Genomic DNA, 18662 nt, shown 5'->3' with positions numbered 1-18662 from the left:
CACACTTTGCCGTGTCCACAAACAAACATATGTAATAAAACGATCAGTAGTTGCATCCACATTACGACTCTGCAAGGGGGGAATATATAAAAGTGCAGAAGATAATAACAAAGACAGGAAAAGTTGACATCCACCTGCAATGCAAACATACAGCTGTACTAAAAATCTAGCAGTTGAAAAATTTGCCCCAGTTGAGTATTTGAACCCGGGACAATGCCTAACTAGGGCAGTTGCTCCACCTACTAAGCCAACCAGGAGGCTTGCCAGAACGAATTTTTCTTCAACTCTGAAGTTCCCGAAAAGCTGTAGAGCTTTTTCATTTGTAGCTGCATGGCTGCATTTCTTACTTAACTTACTTACTTACTTATTTAGAAACTTACTTCACCTTGGGTGTCCCCCAAAACTAGGAGCCTTGAAAAAATAACAAAAGAAAAGAAAAATAGGCAGGCTCCCCCCCTTTTAGTTCCCCTTACAAGACAGGAGACTTGCCTGGTGCACTCTTGATGCCTGCCGTAATGTTCCACAGGTAAACTTTGCAGTCAGACGATGCTGACGCAAGGTGTTTACCATCAGGGCTGAAGGCGCAGAAGTTGACGGACGGAACATCGCCGTCTGATGCGTCACCAGGCTGGTTCAAACGTAACACTTGCAGCTCGTTGCCGGACTGACTCTGCCAGAGCTACAAGAAAAGGGCGACATTGAAGACCAAGATTGCAATTAAAACAAATAAAAACAGTTGGACTCAATACTAACTTGAAGAAAGGAAGTGGTGTTTTGGGAATAACATAAACCAAATAAGTGATTATGGGCAGTGCTGCAGACATTATGCACAATTTGAACAAAAATAGAAATGCTTGTTTGTGTAGGTGCTACGCATCAGGAAATGTCAGTTCTGCTCCTTTCTAAGTTTCAATCCACACACTGTGTTTCTCTGTATCAGTGAAACGCGAGAACCACCTCCTACAAGGGTTGCTGAATATGTTTTAAACATTTCAGAACCTCAGTATTTGGCTAACTTTCTATGGTCTAAGATATTCCAATTGAACGCAGTTAAAATAGTGGAGATGCTGGTTTGTCTCTCTTGTAACAAGAGAGTGATTAATCTTCGCAAATGGTTCCTCACCCGGACAGAGCCGTCCTCTCCAGCCGAGGCAATCAGGCTGTCGTCTGGGCTGAACTCTGCATGGTTCACGCCCCCTTTCTCGTGTTTCATTCGCACTGCTGCCTGGGAACGAGTGTCAGGCATGTTCCTGCAGAAAAGAAGACTGGCAGCTGACTGGCCATCGGCCACTGACCAATGGCCAGTCCTTCACTGAGAAAAAGCAATAAACTAAACCTGCAAACAGTAAAAGCCATCCCTGGCAGCCAATAGTATTTATTTCGTAACTGCACACTTTTCTTTCTGAAGCACACGTTTCTAGCTGCTTGCTTTTATTTACCCCAATGACTTCCTTGTATGCAATATAAATAGAATAGTTAATTACTTCACATAACAAAGCAAGAACTGAATTGCAAGATACAAATGTTCTAAAACTACTACTGCTATTACATTTTTACAACAAGCTTCAGGCAAAACCTTGCCAAATATCGCTCCATGGGCATTTGTACGTATTAACCCTTTGAGGGTTTTTGCCGTACGTGTACTGCGGCGGTTTTCCGTCCCGCAAGGTCTTTGCCGTACGGGTACGATTTCGAGCATCCGTTTGAAATTTCGCGCCATATTCACGATGCATGCTCCCTGAGAGGTGCTGCCACCTCTTGGGACTTACAAGAAGTGTTTGAAATTTGATTTTGCTACCTTCTTGCGGTGAAAAACATAACTCTCTGGCTTCGGCGCGTTACGGCGTCTGTACGTCTCAACGCGTTTCGTGATTTCAGTTTCGCCACGTGATCGCATCGGAGGCGCGCGAAACTTGATCGGCGCTCGCTATCAGGGGCGGCGGAAGTTGATTTTGATCTATATTGGCGCTGCTCTTATCTTGTTTATTACCCACGCTCACTATGTATTCTTGCCCTCCTTGCTTGGAACTGAAGTAACCTAATCGGAGACTCTGTTGCGGGGGCGGCGGAAGTTGATTTCTATCTATATTGGCGCTGCTATTAGCTTGTTTATCACCGGCGCGCATGAGTTATTCTCGCTCTCCTCGTTTACTGGGTTGCCTTCGAGTTCTTCAGATGCATGGCAAAGCGGCGATATGGCCCAACGAACTGCCTGCTCTGATGACACCGACCGCGATGACTCTTCTGACTCTGAGTTTGCTCCTTTCACCGAGTCTGAATCGGAAGACAGTCTTTCTTCGGAAGAAGACAGCTCATTTTCGGACATGCGCTTTATGCGTGCAGACTGCGATAAGGCACTGTGCGTAGACCCGTGTTTCAAGGAATACCATACTCTGAAATACTATTGAACATTTTTCAGCTCTAAGTGATGCTGACCCCAAAATAGTGTTCCTGATAATTTTTCACCATTTAATCCTGACTTTAGACATTTTGTACATTCCAAATCCGCAATAAACTAATTTGACCACCAGGGAAAGTTTTTTTCAAAAAAATTCGACCCTCAAAGGGTTAAACATAGCAAAACAATTTTGGGGCCTACATTAAAGACCCACCTGTTCTACGTTAGAGTCAACCAAACAAGTCAGCTCTGCCTGCTACATGAATGACTAATCTCACTGAGCTTCTTGTTGCGCAGAAACAGCCCTGCAAAGCAAGCATTCCAAGAATGCTGAACTGACCAATCTTGGCTACAAACTATTATTAATGTGATTAAATGCCAACCTGAAAATTTCGTTCCACTCAACAATGCCACATCCTTTTCTGAGGACAAAGCACTTTGTTCAAAGTACCGTATTCGCGCGATTCTAACGCGCACCTTTTTTTGCTAAAAGTGACCATAAAATTTGTGTGCGCGTTACAATCGGGCCCAAAGCCGAAATCGGCTTCAAAGAGGCCAGCAGAATTTCCATGCACACGAACGCCTCCAAAAATATAATTCAATCAATACAAAGCAAACATTTTGCTCGAAACTTTTAAATAAAACTTTCCTGCGCGTCACAATCGGGGGCGCATTAGAACCGTGCAAATACGGTAGCGCATCAGTTACTGAATGAAAATGTTCCAGTGCTGCCATGTGGTTAGAGTTGAATCGTTCGAATATCTGTTTTACTGTGTACCACCCGCATCGGTCAAGTATTACAGAAATGGCAGACCTTGAAGGACCCCATCACAGTGCTAGACTTTCGGATTGTTGTATGTTCGTTATTACACATCGAATGGTTCTTTACAGAACTATAAACATTAATTTACCTTGACTGTCCTACTGCAATGACCAGCAGTTTGCCAGTGAGCAATTTACTAGGGGAAAAAATGGCTACAGGTTTTAACAAAGCAACCAAGCCGGAGTAACGGAGTGTTCTGAGAGCCTTACGTCCACACAAAGTAAGGTGCCTCGTGATTCGAACTGACTCGCTTCCGGGCAAGCTGCATGGCCTTCGCGTGCACGCTTGAGCTTCGGGGCTCCCTCAATGCCAGCTGAATCACGTCCGCATCCCGGCCCGAGAGGAAGTGAACATTTGGCTGCAGGAATCGCTGCATGTCCTGCCTTTCCTTGGCAACCTGCACAAAAGAACCACCAGAGTTCCCCATTCCACCGTTAAAGCTAGGTCACACCTGACATACCTCAGTCGTTATGAACTTTTGCATGCATGCTCTTGCTGGGCACCAGGCCTAAACCAAAGCTGGTTTGACACCGCTTATGGGTGCTGCGAATTTCAGAACCAGCTGAAGTTAATACTGACTGAAATTCTTGATTGATTGGCTTATTGATTGTAACTTTTCAATGATTTATTTGCTTGATTGTTCCATCAACCCCCCCCTTTATTCCCCACATGTGTGCATATAAGGACACAATGAGTGTTCCAAATTGAATGTATGCAGCCTCTATGCATGGAAATGCACCAAAGGAACAAAACAAAACAGAGAGTGGGGTGGTGCATGCCTGCGGGTCGGAGCGGAACTGGTGCTCGTAGCGGTGCAAGTCGCTCACGAGGTCGGTGGGGCCGATGCACTGGACCTTGCGCTCGACGAAGCGCAGGTCGAGGAAGATGTCGCGCAGTTCCTGGCCCATCCCGGCCGCATCCAGGTGGTAGCCCAGGTAGCAGTAGAAGTAGTTGCGCCGACACGGCATTTCCCACGGCTTCCACCGCTTCAAGAGCTTCTCCACAAACTGGCGGTGAAGGTCCTGCATCGAGGAAACCTGCTTCGTTGGCTGAGAGTGCAAAAACAATCGCACACAACACTTAAAGAGAAGGCCAAAGACTATAGAAATTCTCCAATTTAAAAACTGCACTGTAAGACAAAGGACGAAAGAAGAATTTCACAGATGCAGCAAGCCTGTCAAAATCTTTCATCTTCTCAATTTTTCAAGGGCAGTTTTTCAATTCAATAATGTACTATAACTGCCCAGTTTGCGCTATACTACAAGTTCTGCAATTGAAGAAGCCTTAGCTTCAACCAACTCCCACCTCCTGAAGAACCGTGGGCAGTGTAACTTGTTTTGCAGTTCCCATTATGGCACACCTTATTGTGTCCAAATGTAGCTTTGGCCCATTCACATCGATTCGCAATTCTATACCCTATAATAAGATGCATAACCCTGTCAAGCCAAAAGCTCTCAGTGCTTACCGAAGCAATTTGAATAAAATTAAATTGTCAGATAGGCTAGGCTCCAAAGTAACTGTATTAATTTTGACAATATGAAAGTGAGAACGACCACTGAGTTCAAACGAACGTGGAACAGAAGTTCTACAAGATAAATTGTGGAACAAAACTGTTGTGTCAGGCTACTGCAAAGTTCACTGTTTAAAGCCCTTAGGATGGGCAAAATTATTAACTTAAGTTACTTTTCTCTTCAGCTATGACAGTCTGACTGCATTCATGCAAGCCTCACGCAAATGAAAAACCCCACACATTGCTGCAACACAATATTTAGACCGTTCCAAGTGCTATAATCAATTTGCTTGCAACATTAGCATTGGGAAATTAGCGTTCACAGTTACAAAACTTCAGAATTTTATGCGGACTGGAAAGAAATTGGGTGGTGAGAGCGTTTTGAAACAGTTACTAAATTGTAGCTTTTTTCTCTCTAACAAAAAAAAAAGTTCACTGGCTAACCTGAATTTGTGTTAGTGCTATGCAAGCAGTGGCTAATGCTTGAGGCTTCCCCTGAGCAAGTAACATAACACAATGAAGCTTACACGTACACTTGATTGATTGCAGGGTTTAACGCGCCGACGCAACGCAGGCGATGAGGCGCGCCGTAGTGGAGGGCTCCGGATTAATTTTGACCACCTGGGGATCTTTAACGTGCGCCGAAATCTTGTACGCACGGGCGTTCTTGCTGTTTGCCTCCATCAGAAAAGCGGCCGCCGCGGCCGGGAATCGAACCCGCGACCTCGTGCTCAGCAGCGCAACGCCTTAGCCACTGAGCCACCGCGGCGGGTTTACACGTACACTTGAGAAGTAGCCTGACAAATCTGCCTCCCTATGAGGTTATGTACAAGGGACGACTGAACAAAAGCACTATACAATGCACTGAAGGAGGGGAGAGCATCAAAAAACCACACAAGTTTTGTCTTTTTGATGCTGGTGACCTGCTAAGTTTCACTCCCAGTCTCTCCCGGTAGCTCCTGGACTCCACTCAATGGTTGCTGCCATCACACAAACCTTTCAAGTTCCCCATCTACCAGCACAGGCTACTTCAACAGTCTTAAAACTGACATAAAATTCAAACTCCCTGCGAAGATGAGCAACTTCCTGATAAAAAACAACACAAAAGAAAGCAAGAGATGACTTAGATTGTTCTAGCTTCTCTGGTATTTGCAACCACCTTTACTGGCATCCTGATATGCCACCACCACCAACATCCCACCAGTACTGATTCCTGATAAACTGGACATAAAACCAATGGACATGCACCTTGAGTGATTCAGAGGACCTCCTCTTGAGGAAGCTGAGGTAGAGGTCGTGGATTCCGTAGGTGTACGAGTCGTGCACGGGCTCCTTGCGCACCAGAGACTTCTTGACCAGGACGTCCATGATGTGCTCCACGCTGGCAGAGTCCATGCCCCACAGCACTTCGAACACCTGCGTCGCGTCAGGGCAAGCTATCCAAGCCCTGCTGATAGACAAAAACTGCACAAAGGCTGCTTGTCTCGTCCAACTGTCGCTCTTAACCGGCCAACTTTTGCGTGGCAAGAAAAAATATCTCCAAATTTTGGGGGGTTTTGCATGGCAAAGCTGCACTCGTATTTTTACTCATGCTTAATCTCCTGTGAGAACCTTTCTTGTTCACTGTAATGCGAGAACTGAATTTATTTATGTTGTGGCTCTTATTGAATCTTTTATGATCCAGTCTCCTACCCCCTCATGTAGGTTAGCGGTCATACACAAATAAAACTGGACAAATAGCATGCTACATTTAGGCCATGCAACAGAAATTACTAGTATACCTCACTACAGACCCAAAAGTACTATTCACAGAAGAAACATACCAGGTATTAAACCAAGTTGACTCAACAACTATTAAAGCCCCTAGCAATTCCTCAATACAGCAGGCCAACATTAGGAATAGCTAAGATTTGTATCAGCCTCCTCACCCCCACCAAACACTTTCCCAGCCAATGATCGTGCTGTGGCTTTGCTGAACTGTGGCTTTGCTGAACCCCTTACATACCTGAGGATTCATGAAGCCAAGCTGACAAGCCCTGGGGATACTAACAGCATAAAAAAAAAATCCAACAATTTTAAGAGAAACGCACGCACGGTACTGGGGCCAGCCCAACTCTAGTCGCTTCTCACCAAGCTCGGGATGTCGATGTCCTCCAGGAAGAGGGCGAAGCTCTCGAAATAGCCTCGGTCATCCTCGTCCAGGCTTGCGAGGATGAGTTCCAGGTACGAGTCGTAGCTGCTGCCAGAGCCGTGCCGCACCCGCTGGCCGGTGCGTGCCTGCTGTTGTATGTAAGGCTCCCACTTCTCGGGACAGTTTGCGTACGGCTGCAAAACGGCTGCCATGTTGGCCATCAGCAGCGGCAGCCCTGGAAGGCAAGATCATACCATCCCATCCGACATTAGCAACATGCTTACACTGCTGTCACACAGTGCAGTTGTCACACCGCTGTAGTCCTGACACTGCTGCCACAATGGAGATGACGTCTCAATTAAACAAGTTTTACAGACTGTATTGCGAGTACTGGTAGACTGCACTGCTCAGTTCCGAACTGGACATCCATCTCCGTGCCGTCCAAAAGACCAAAATCGCTGAATGAGACCAAAGGACTCTTGGCTGTTGTCTCAAAAGGGAGAAGCCGTTTTTTCGCCCTTTTGAGCTGATAGTTTGTCACCGCGCCTGGCAAAACTATTTTTTTATGCCACTTTGCGACGCTTTTCAGCGGAAAAACTTTGCAGACGCACAGAATAGGAAACATAGAAGCCGAATATGTGGCTTTCAAAAAAACGATGTTTTTGTCATTTTTCTGAAGTTGAAAGCCGCGCCCCCCCTTGAAGGGACACTGAAGTGAATTTGTCAAGCTCCCGTTTTTGCTTGCACTGCGTAGACTGGCTCAAATTAGCACACTTTTCATCGTTTATCCGGTTGACAAATCGGTAATTATTTTACAAAGCGCGAAAAAAGAAAAACTACCATGCGCGGTTTGCGGCGGCCGCACCAACTAAGGCTGTGACGTTGAGAGGAGGGGCGCCGTGATTGGACGATGCCCAAGGTTAGCAATCACACAAGTTTCGGTTTCGGTTTCGGTTCTGTAAAACATAACCAATGGCTTTGTTGGATGGGCATTCTCAATATCTCAGTAATCATCGTACCGCGCTTCTGCCATATTGTCGGCTGTAAAATGCACAAGATAAGCCTCCCAGGACGGCTTGTAGTCGTAGCATTCACTAGCCGAGACCTACGCAGTGCATGAACGCCCTCCGCGTACCCGCAGACGCCCAAATGTCATGCGCTTTTCCCCCATATTTGGAGCTTGCCTCCCTCATGCCTGTATCGTAAAAAGCGTGTTCGCACCAGGCCAAGGGTCTGTTCATTCTGGACTGTGCCCACTGCCTGCAAGCAGTCGGTGCTTATGGCAACAGCACGCCAACGAGAACTCGCTAGCGCGCCAGTGCCAGCCTGCGCGCGTTTTGTGAACTAGTTCGTGTAGCCATGAACGTTGCGGCCCCAAAAAAGGTGAACTCAATATAGAAAACATCGGCGGAAAACAAAAAAGTTAACTTACAAAAAAAAAAAAAAAAAAAAAAGCACGTACCCGCGGGGATTCGAACTCGTGACTCGCAAAACATTTGCAATGAATTCCTAGCGCCTCAGACTGCTAGGCTACGGAGCAGGACGCGAAGGTCTTGCTAATATAGGGTATATATTGTACAACCGGTTTACACTTTTATTTAGTTTTGGCATTTCAAGCCGCTTAGGTGACTATTTGTTGTACTGCGACCGTGCAGTAAGCGTCGCCCGAGTTTCCACAGTAGCTCACGTCTAGCAATTGCATTTTGTAGACGGAAAAGCGTTCGCAGATGCGTAGTCGTGCTGCTGACCGCTGTGCTTGTTCGCCCAGCGCAAAAAAGTGCTTCCCGCGCCCTAGTTTTACGCTGTACGGTAAAAATATCAGTTGATTTTATTTGCTTAGTACCTATATTGACTTCGCTGACTCTTCTCCCGCCTTCAAGAGGCCTTATATTTTCCTACTGGCGTACCAGTCAGCGAAGCGTCGCATGTGCAGCGCTTGTGTGAAGCGACCTTGACTTGGAGCTAGATACAGTGTACAAACAAACCAAGTAAGGAAAGGCACATTCTTCCATTCACAAACGTGTCCTGGCTTCGTTTCAACTAAGCGAACGAATTGCGACCAAGCAATTTTTTTTAACCTCCTTGATTGCGACGACCCGCCGGCGGCCGGCGGACGAAACGCTGGGCCGACTGACTCTGTCGGCCGGGGAGCCGTGCAATAGCGCAGCCGTGGCGCAGCCAATTGCCAGCTCATCCCCTCCTGACGTCACACGAAAACGCCACAGAAAATGGGCGAGCGTAAAGAGAGGAGGACAGCGTTTTCGAATTAGTTTTTCTACTAAATAAAATCGCGTAAACGCGCCTAGAGTGGTCGAAACATGGCCTGGGGACTCCGGACTACAATTTGCGCTAGTAATCCCGCAATGTTTACATATCACTTCAGTGTCCCTTTAAGGCTTCAAGGTTAGCGTGATGGGCGATTCCATAGCGATGATTGCGATTTCAACAAAAAAAGGGAAGTGCAGAAAATATATCCCATTGTCATATCTCTTGGCGGTGGCTTTATGAATAGTCGCTAGGACAACATAATGTCTGGGCCAGTGGTGCCACTGATGAACGGTGATTTGGAGCAATTTTTGTATCAGCAAATTATTAATTTTGGAGCAATTTGGAGCACCTAAATGCCAGTTTTGGAGCACCTTGGAGCAACTAAACATCAACTGCTAGATGTGTCCACAGCATCTCTCAACACTAAAAATTGACCAGTATCGTCCAGTAATTGATGTGGAGGTCGTCATGGAATGCGCTTCAAGGTGCTTTTCCCACATGCGATCACAAATGGACGGCACAGCTGAAGAATTATGCCCTTCTTGTCCTTACTAGGGGAAGTCTTTTTCAAGGAGTCACTGAAAACGCTTCATAGTTGGCAGGCTCGAACATGCATTAAAAATAGCTTTCACAGTCAGCTCTCCAAATAGCCCAAGAATAGCGAAAAAGCCAATAAAGAAAAGTTCTACAACCACAAGAAAAAGTAGCCATATTTGGCTCTTTATAGCCGAACCTGTCATTCCTGGGGCAATGGGATTTTTTTCCCACTTATTTCGAAACAGTCGCTAGAAGTCGCCAGAAGTTTGATGCAATTAAATCCCCTAAGTATCCACGCAATAGCAAAAATGCAATAAAACATAATTTGCAAGGTATTTAGTTCCTTTCTGGTGTGGATAAAAGACAACATGCAACACGATAATGAATATTGAAAGGCTTCGACAAACCTGCCTAGCAAAAAAACCAACGCGCCTCTCGCGCCTCTTTTCTAGTTTATTAATTGTTAAAGCAAGCCCTCGTGTTTTACTTTTTCGTTTTATTAGATGCAGGCACTTGCTATCAGTCCTCGTGCGCATTTCCAAGCTAGCTGGAAATGTGCACGAGAAATGCGCATGGAGCACTTTTGCATGCGAATCGCGCGCGTCGGCGTTGCGCGTGCGATTTTTTCACGCCCGCACGAGGCAGTTTCTACCACGCTCAAAAAATGACGCACGCGCGTCGCGCGCGGCAGTGGGAGGAGCCTGGCGACTTGCGCCAATGGGGAGGCGCGTGCCTCATGGCGGCGGTTTTGAAGCGCTCGAGACAGCTCGGTCACGGCAGGTCACGGCCGGCTGGCTCCGTCGGCGGTTTTTAGGCTTACCACCCCGGCAGGTATTGCGCGGACGTTTTCACTGCGACGCGGATGATGTTTTATAGTACCGATTTCGCCCACATTATAAGCTCCTTTACCACACAAGCAACCTCGTGCGCGCCTTGAGCGGTGTTTTAGAGAGCGCTTAAAAGTGGTCGCTCGAGCTCCCCACACCACTTCGCGGCCGAAGCCGCCGCCATGTTGCCGCGCCGCGCGCGGCGTACGGGTGCTTACGCGGCGCGTTTTCGCAAGCAGAAAACGCTCCATGAGGTTCGTGCTTTAGAGAGACTGGCTGTTTTTCACGACCCGCTTCACTTGTGGCGGTCCCCTCCGCGAGCCCAACAAGCGAAGCGAGAGCTTGCAGCCGACCGCGTCACGCATGCCGCGAAACGGCGCTCCCGCTGGCTCTTGGAGCGGAGAGGGCCGGCAATAAACGCCACCTAAAACTACCTATTGTTTACAGCAGGAATTATTGGAAACTACAACAAGAAGGAAAGCTTTTAACCGCGGTACGCCAGCGCTGCAATGACTTGCTAGACGAAAACACTGTATCGGCGGTACAGTGACGGCACCAACCAAAACTCACCGCGGAAAACACGATTACGGGTGCAAGGGAGTTCAAGTTATCAACCCGATTTAGTTATACATGTCTAGAGACCACTGCGAAGTAGTGCTTGTAACAGGCTGCAGGCGATTGGCGCGACACAGATTTTGGCGCACTTTTGGCGCACTTGCTTGCAAAATCGTGGTTTTTTATCAGGATGGCGCAGGATACCTCATTTGGCGCAAATTGGCGCATTTGGCGCAGGAGTGGCAGCACTGCTGGGCGAGAAAGTAGGTGGCAAATTGTCGCCACTTCATCTGTTTTTCTAATATCTCGTAATTGTTTAAAGTTTGCTTTGCAATTGCACCACTGCCCTTGGGGAACAGCAGCATTTTGAATTTTTGTTTGTATTTTGATTTGACTGTCGTTTTAAACTACAAAATATTTTTTTCTCATTTCAATGATAATCCAACTAATCGAACCGGTTCGCAAACCGGTTCAAGCTCTCGAACTGCTTCACGAACCAGTTCGGTATGTGATTTTGTCGAACCCGAACTGAACCGGAACGAAATGATTTCGCCTGAACTGGAACCATAACTGAACCGGTATTTTTTTCGGTTCGACACACTGGTATATGTACATGCACACATCATCAACAAAGGTTGTTGTTGGACAGCCTAGAGCTTCGGCTTGCATGCTTATGCTGATCTGATGGCAGCCGTCAGCCGTTATACTACAATCACCACTTGACCAGCCCCTTCCGAAGCTTGTTTTACCCCCTCGCCATCGCCAGGAGCCTCCTGTTCACCCCTGCCGGTACCTTCAACTCTCAAGGAAGCTCCTATTGCATGTGCAGCGGCAGCCTACCATCCTCCGGCACTGTTGTTTTTCATTACAGTACGTGCTCCCCACCTCGTGCTTGTATTTTCTGTATGTCACGGTTTTCGGTACCTCACATCACATTCCATGAAGCGCAGAGACCCAATGCTTTCACCTTAAAATAGGAACAGTGGCAGGTGCCTTTCGCAATAAGCTTACGAACTACTGCGGTGGCACCTCAAAGGTTTGCAATATCATTCAATGCTGTCTCAGTCTTTTCAATTCCCATGTTGCCTTAATTTTGTGAGCCTATTCGTATCCAGGTCCCATTTGTGTTCGGCCCACATGCTCATAATCTGTTAAATAGACAGACAACCGATTTTTCTGGAGTGCACGTCTACTCGCTCATACGAAATCCAGTGGTTTATTACTAAATAAACCACCGAATAAATAAATAAATAAATAAATATTTTTTTAAATTTCTAAATAAACAGGCTGAAATTATTTTAATTTTGCTCAAAAATTTAGGAAGTCTGAAAGGTGGCTTCATTAGGCACAGTTTTTTCCATTCCTCTACCATGCGGCAGGCAGTACGTCGAACGGTCAGGCCGTTGCTTAAACGATCGGCTTAGAGAACATAGGAATGATGTAGATAAGACAATTAAAGGACATCTGGGCATACACTGCAGAGACTGCAGAGATTGTAAGTGTAGGCCACTTTTCGATAAGACTAGGATTGTAGCCCGACACGAGGACCAGTTGACACGAGAAATCATCGAGGCCTACAAGATAGTTTCCTTAAAAGACAACTGCGTTAGCACAGCTTCTTTAGCATTGACAAAGAAAGAACTGCAATTCTTATCCAATCATTAGATTTTACCGTGCAAAAGTGCCTTTGTAACGCGATCGTTTTAAATGTCATCCTTCACCTTTTTGTTTTTTGTACTTGCTTATGCTCCTCCCCCTTTCTTCCTTTTTTTCATTAGCTGTGTATCTTCCCATATAAAATCGGACATCACATTGAAAATAAAACAAGTTGATAGTAGCACCGTGTCCCGTTCACTTCATTCGTCCTTGTTCATTTCACGCTTACTTACACAATGAATGACCAACTCGCCCAAGAAACCACTCTGATGTAGCCATAGAAGTCAATGCAACAAAGTCCTCGCCATAACGAACCATTTGTCCGGCTTGCTTTCGCTTCAACGAAATTTTCGATGATTTTGGCTGGGTTTGAGCAATTATTTTACAATAAAATAAGCATAGCGCCAGCTGTCTGTAACATTTTATACATTCAGGGCGCTTAGTTTCACCAAAAACATGAGCCCACACTGCCATCCAAAACAAAAACAAACTCATAGGTGGACCATTGTTTGATGGTGATAACGATGTGGCGGGCCGTCTTTACATGAGGCGCAAGCCAGGTTCGCCAAGCTGGAGCTATAGCCGATCCGTATCCAGTTGAAATCGCGCGAATGTGCTCTGTTGCTGGCGCAGCGCCATCATGTATGTGTTCTAAGCAGCTGTCCTTGCTGTTTTCCTTCTACAATTCTTCAAAGTCAAAAGCATAAATAATGTTTTCATGTTTATTAGTCTTGAACCCACATCATCCTATCTTAGTCGCGAGCGCGCTGCCTGGCGTGCCAAGGTCAGTTGTTTCAGTGCCTAGTCAGAGGATAAGATAACGGCGCGTCCTGCCACAAGCGAGGGGGGCTTCCAACCGCCTAGCAGCTATCTGCAAGTAATCAGCTCAATAGAAACGCCTTGTTGTACAGCAATACGCTTTGCGCCTGCATTTCTTCATTCCTTCACCTCTCCCCTTCTCAGTATCGCGTTCTTTGCGTGCTGGCAAACAAACAGATAACCATTGATATGTTTGTTGTCTGAATAAACACAACACTACTGCGCGTCACTCCTTTTTCTAAACGTTGTATTATGCTGCCAATGATGCGGAAATATACGGGGCTATTTTTCTTGCCCTTCCGTACTGTGCTGGGGCAGATTTCACCTCAACGAATTTTCGCTTTAACGAAATTTTCTGCACGTCCCGTCAATTTCGTTGTAACGAGATTTGACTGTATCAGCAAACCCGTTTCGGGTTAAGGTGCTTAAGCGATGCCTTTCCATTTGAAAAAGAGGAAATATACTCGACGAAAATCGGTTGTCTGTCCGTTTAACTGCTGCGTGGTGGAGACTTGCCACCGTCGTCACAACCAACATCACCGAATCTTGGTAAAAGGATGGCAAAAAGAAAACAGCACTTCCCAGCACACCTTGCTTGCGAAAAAAAGATGCAACAACTGGTAGTGAAGGGTTAGGGAATTAGTCACACTCCAGAAATTTACCAAGCAAGGCAGCTACACTGCGTAACCACCTCGATTTGGTGCCACATCCCCCAGTTACGTGTACTCTGTGGTCACTCACCACGATGAGCCTGGTGGATGTCAGCCACTTGGGGAGGCACCATATCTGGGGCCACTTCAAAGACGCTAGCAAAAAGCTGCTTTGTCTCGTCAATGGACAGCCCCTCTTGCACTTCCACGGAGATCTTGTGCATCTTGACGAGGTCCACAACAGAGGTGTCCCGGGTGGTGACCAGCAGCGGGCAGCCGACGTTGAAGGCAGAGATCACTTTGGCAGACCACACGTCGTCAAGCACCAGCAGCGCCTGAGGAGATCGCACAAATGGACTGAGTTGAACTTCCATCAGCTGTAATTACAACAAAAGCAAGGCAGGCTTGGGAGTTGAACCCAAGCAACACGATGCTTTATCCATTATGCTATCACAGAAGGTATGGTAGAAGCACGACTGAATTGTGGTGGGGCGATTTCCTGACGTACACCCATATTTTGGCAGGAGTCAGACATGCACAACATCTTGTTTAAAAAAGAAAACAATGTAAAATGACTGTAAGAGAGTTAGGCCACCTTCATTCTACTATAATCACGCACAGTGCAGCAACCCACTTTTGTGCAAAATCACATGGAACAAAAGCCAAGAAGAGGTAACTAACAAAAGATGCTTAGCTAAATGGTTTAATGAAAGAAAGAGAATATCCCAACTAAGACAAAGACATGGAAAGATGATGACACTGATACTACCATATTTTCTGGTCTATAAGTCGCACTTTTGTATAAGTCGCACCGCCCTCAAAACGAGTTTTTCCGAGAAAAAAAAACATACATAAGACGCACCGGGGTACAAAACACACTTGTTAATCAGGTAAACTCATTGAGGATCAGTTCATTAGAAAGTGCGGCGAAAGTACATGGTTGCGGCAGCCGCCGCCTCTGAACGCATCCCCCGATAAGCAGTGCTAGACACGTGCATCTACCATTTAAAGTCTAGACAAACTAACTTCTCAAAAATGGTTTATTGATGCACACAGATGGCACGTACTCACGGACGGCATTTAGGCAAAACCATCGAAGCCTTCTTCCTTTGACTCGCTAACAAATAATTGATTCATTTAGACCATAGAGCTGTGTCTCTTAACGTGTGCTGACACCACGCAGCACACAGGCACCTTTTCGAGCGCAAACCACGCGCGGCCGCCACGTACCGGATTTATTCTATAATACGTTGCACCGGTGGATAAGACGCACGAACGAAAATTTCAGAAAAAAAGCCGCGACTTATACACCGGAAAATACGGTAGTTTATGCCTAAATTTATGTGTAATGTAAGCCTGAATTTAAGCATAATCGCAGCTTATCTCTTTAGTAAACAGTTCTTTTTGAGCACATCTGTCCCCGCTGTGTGGTGCTTTCTCACTGCTGTAAGTGCTGGAGCTTTGAAAACTGGAGGTCTTGACACTGACCCTGGCGTTAAGGCACCATCGCTTGAGGCGGCAAGAGGCCATCTCCACGGTCAGGACGTCCTTGTGCGAGCCAACTTCCAGGGAGTCCAGCTGAATGTGCATCTTGAGCAGCAAATCGTTCTGCTCGCGCAGCTTGCCAATGGGGATCCAGTAGACCCCGTCGGGGAAGCACTCTTGCAGAAGCTGGGGGCTCCTCAGGGCCTCTGCGGCGAGGACCGACTTGCCACAACCCATCATGCCGTGCACCACAACGGCACCATTGTGGCAGTGGTTGCTCGTGCAAAGGCCCCGCAGGGCATCGCGAATTTTCATCACGAGCTCCGGGCGACTCACCAGGTGCACGAGAGAAAACGGGACACCCCCATTCTGAAGAACCTGCAGGAAAATATGAAAGCGAGATGATGTTTCAATGACTCCAGAAAAAAACCTCGTGAAGCTGACAACACACTGCCCAAGATGCATTCCTCCATAAGTGTCACCTAGAAGGAACATACAAAGGTCTTTAAATGGAGTGAATTTAAAGGGGCCACAAAAACAAAATACAAATTCATTCTATTTGAAAGAACAAGTCTTTGGTAAATAGATCAGCTCTATTCCTGCTATAAAAGACTTTTTTGAACCGAAAAGAAAAAACAATAAATCTCGAAAAACAAAGTTCACCCTACAGTGAGGTAATATAGGCCAGCACAAAAAACGTAGTTATCAGCACATTAATGGCACGTTGGCATTCAAGTTCTGTGATAAAATGATACTACAGGCCCTACTGCAATCATCCAGTCATATTTTTGGCGGTAGCTCTGGTCAGTGACCTCCAATCACACAAACAAGATTGTGTGATTTCATGGGAAAATCACCAGAAAGTGGCTGGCAATTCAGCACTGTTTCATCTGTTGTCCTTAATATCTACATTATTGTTGAGGTTTGCGAAAAAATTGCAACCATTGTTATTGGGACAAAGCAGTTTTTTAATAAACCAAACTTGTATTTTGTCGTTTCCATGGCTCCTTTTACAGGACACCTGCATGCATGCCACCAGTAAGACCAAGCTTTTCAATCCCAATGCCTAGGCGTTCTTTTTCTCATAAAAAAATTCGCACAAATCAGCCAGACAGAACTCAACACATGTACCTGGGCAAACTTTACTTTAGCCCTATAAAGTCCCCAGGCAAATTAGGTAACCTCTCTTCAGTGCTGACAAAGAAAAGCTCGGCATAAAGATGTAGGACAAAAGACGGGGCAACTCTCTTCATTATCAGAATAAGAGATTAACAGATTATTTTGCTCATTTTCTTCTGTGTCTCTACAACGACGATGCGCCCACCGATGAAGTTGTCTTACAAAGGTACAAAACTGAGCAAGGCCACAAGTGCAGAAAAGTAACCTCACCTTGTGCATAAAGACAATCTCCTGCTTGATTCTCTCATGCATCATGTTCAGCTTCTTCGCAATCCATCCGTAGTTTCCGTCATCTTCCAGGGCCCTGATAAACACTGTATAGCCATTTGAACCCTTGGTGCACAGGATGTCGAGAAGACGTCTGACCTTGTTCTCGACAGTGTCCTGAAAATGACAATGCATATCCTCTTGGGTGACTTGAATCACATTGCTTGTTTCCCACATGACTTTTATGCAACCTGACGTAGTCACAACTGTTTCTATTCTGACAATTGCCTCAGTAGTCTGCAGCAGCAACTGCTCTGACTGTACACGACAGCGGTCAATGTAGTAGCAGTCCGCAGGCAGACTCCAGACTGCACAGTTTAATGTGCTTTACATTCCGTTATTACAGTGCTTCCTACTAGTTTCTTGGCACTTCAGAAGCTTGGATTCTTGAGCTTTTCGTAAAAAATGATCGCAGCAGTTCACAGTTTCATGGCTTACTATTTACAGGCAGTGTTACTACAAACAAACTTTGAGCAATGTTTTTCTTCATCTTGGTTTTCCTGATTTACTTCTCTTCAATAAATAGACATCTAATTGAGTGCAGTTTCTGAAGTTTTCAGACACTTTTCCTTTTCTCTCTTTTGTAAACTCCTGCCCAAGAAAAACTAAAATACATCTTCGGCGCACATAGCCCGACTTAAACAGCATTTCGTAACAGCATTGTTTGAAATACTATACCACAAAATTACAATCTCCACACATTATATTATATCTGCATAACAGTGCGAGAATTGGACAAGGCAAAGAAAGAGCAGGTTGAAATGTGCGCTGTCCTAAATTTATAAAACAATACGTGCACCCAAAGTAGAGGGAGAATACTGGTAGAACAGTAAAAACGGTAAAAAAGAGGCAGTGGATATTTCATGCCATATCTAAAAATCCGCTGGGCAGAAGACACATGTAACAGACTGTTTGCTAGGCTTCAACAATCTCTCCTGTTCAAACATCATTGCAAAGCAACAAAACTTGAGGGTGCTCGTAGTTTGAAGTGCAAAGCAAATTCAGAAATGTGCAGATAAGTGTTCCCTCCCCTGTCTGCACGGCTACAGAGCGAAGTACAAAAGCCTCATGAAATAGCGTCCTGTACTGTTCACTTGGATCTGTGATCTAAATTGACAATGGCAGCCTTCACAGTTGTCACCTACACTAAAAACCACCTAGAAACATGTTGCTGTCAAGCCGACGCCAATGCGGTACCCTCTTTAAAGCTCCCACTAAAGGATTCAAGAGGAATAAAGTGTACCTGATTTAGGGTACCACAGTACCACATTTGTGCCTAACATAAACACACTCTTACATTGTAAACAATTTGAAGACAATAGTTCTTTTTGGCCTAGGTAAACATGAAAATGCTGGTCTGTCTGTCTGTCGTCCCAATCAGCTATGAAAAACAAAACTGACACCTACTACGTAGTAGCGGTGGCTCTGCCACTACAGTCTTTTGACAGCACTGGTGCAAAGCAAGCAATATACGTGGTCAATTTCTTAGTATATATTTTTTTACCTCCGCCTAATAAGCAGAACTCAATTTTTCTATTTTCACAAATATAACTTAAA

General features: G+C 45.7%; 1 protein-coding gene across 3 annotated transcripts in view; it reads right to left on the bottom strand.

Moving 5' to 3' along the window:
* The window catches only part of LOC144174173 (apoptotic protease-activating factor 1-like), a 57940-nt gene that overhangs the window by 26308 nt on the left and 12970 nt on the right, over positions 1-18662 (bottom strand). For all 3 annotated transcript variants that reach the window (XM_077702686.1, XM_077702687.1, XM_077702685.1), the window contains exons 3-11: positions 17049-17222; positions 15663-16037; positions 14266-14509; positions 6862-7097; positions 5980-6147; positions 4001-4243; positions 3431-3618; positions 1124-1250; positions 490-679 (exon numbers count right to left, since the gene is read on the bottom strand). In XM_077702686.1, coding sequence (XP_077558812.1) covers positions 490-679; positions 1124-1250; positions 3431-3618; positions 4001-4243; positions 5980-6147; positions 6862-7097; positions 14266-14509; positions 15663-16037; positions 17049-17222 — 1945 coding nt within the window. The remainder of the gene's footprint in view (positions 1-489; positions 680-1123; positions 1251-3430; positions 3619-4000; positions 4244-5979; positions 6148-6861; positions 7098-14265; positions 14510-15662; positions 16038-17048; positions 17223-18662) is intronic.

This window comes from Haemaphysalis longicornis, unplaced genomic scaffold, assembly GCF_048455015.1.
Source record: "Haemaphysalis longicornis isolate Haplotype H1 unplaced genomic scaffold, Haemaphysalis longicornis Haplotype H1 scaffold_3, whole genome shotgun sequence".
NCBI lineage: Eukaryota > Metazoa > Arthropoda > Arachnida > Ixodida > Ixodidae > Haemaphysalis > Haemaphysalis longicornis.
Note: the sequence above shows the minus strand (reverse complement) of the source record. Positions and strands in the feature narration are given on the sequence as shown.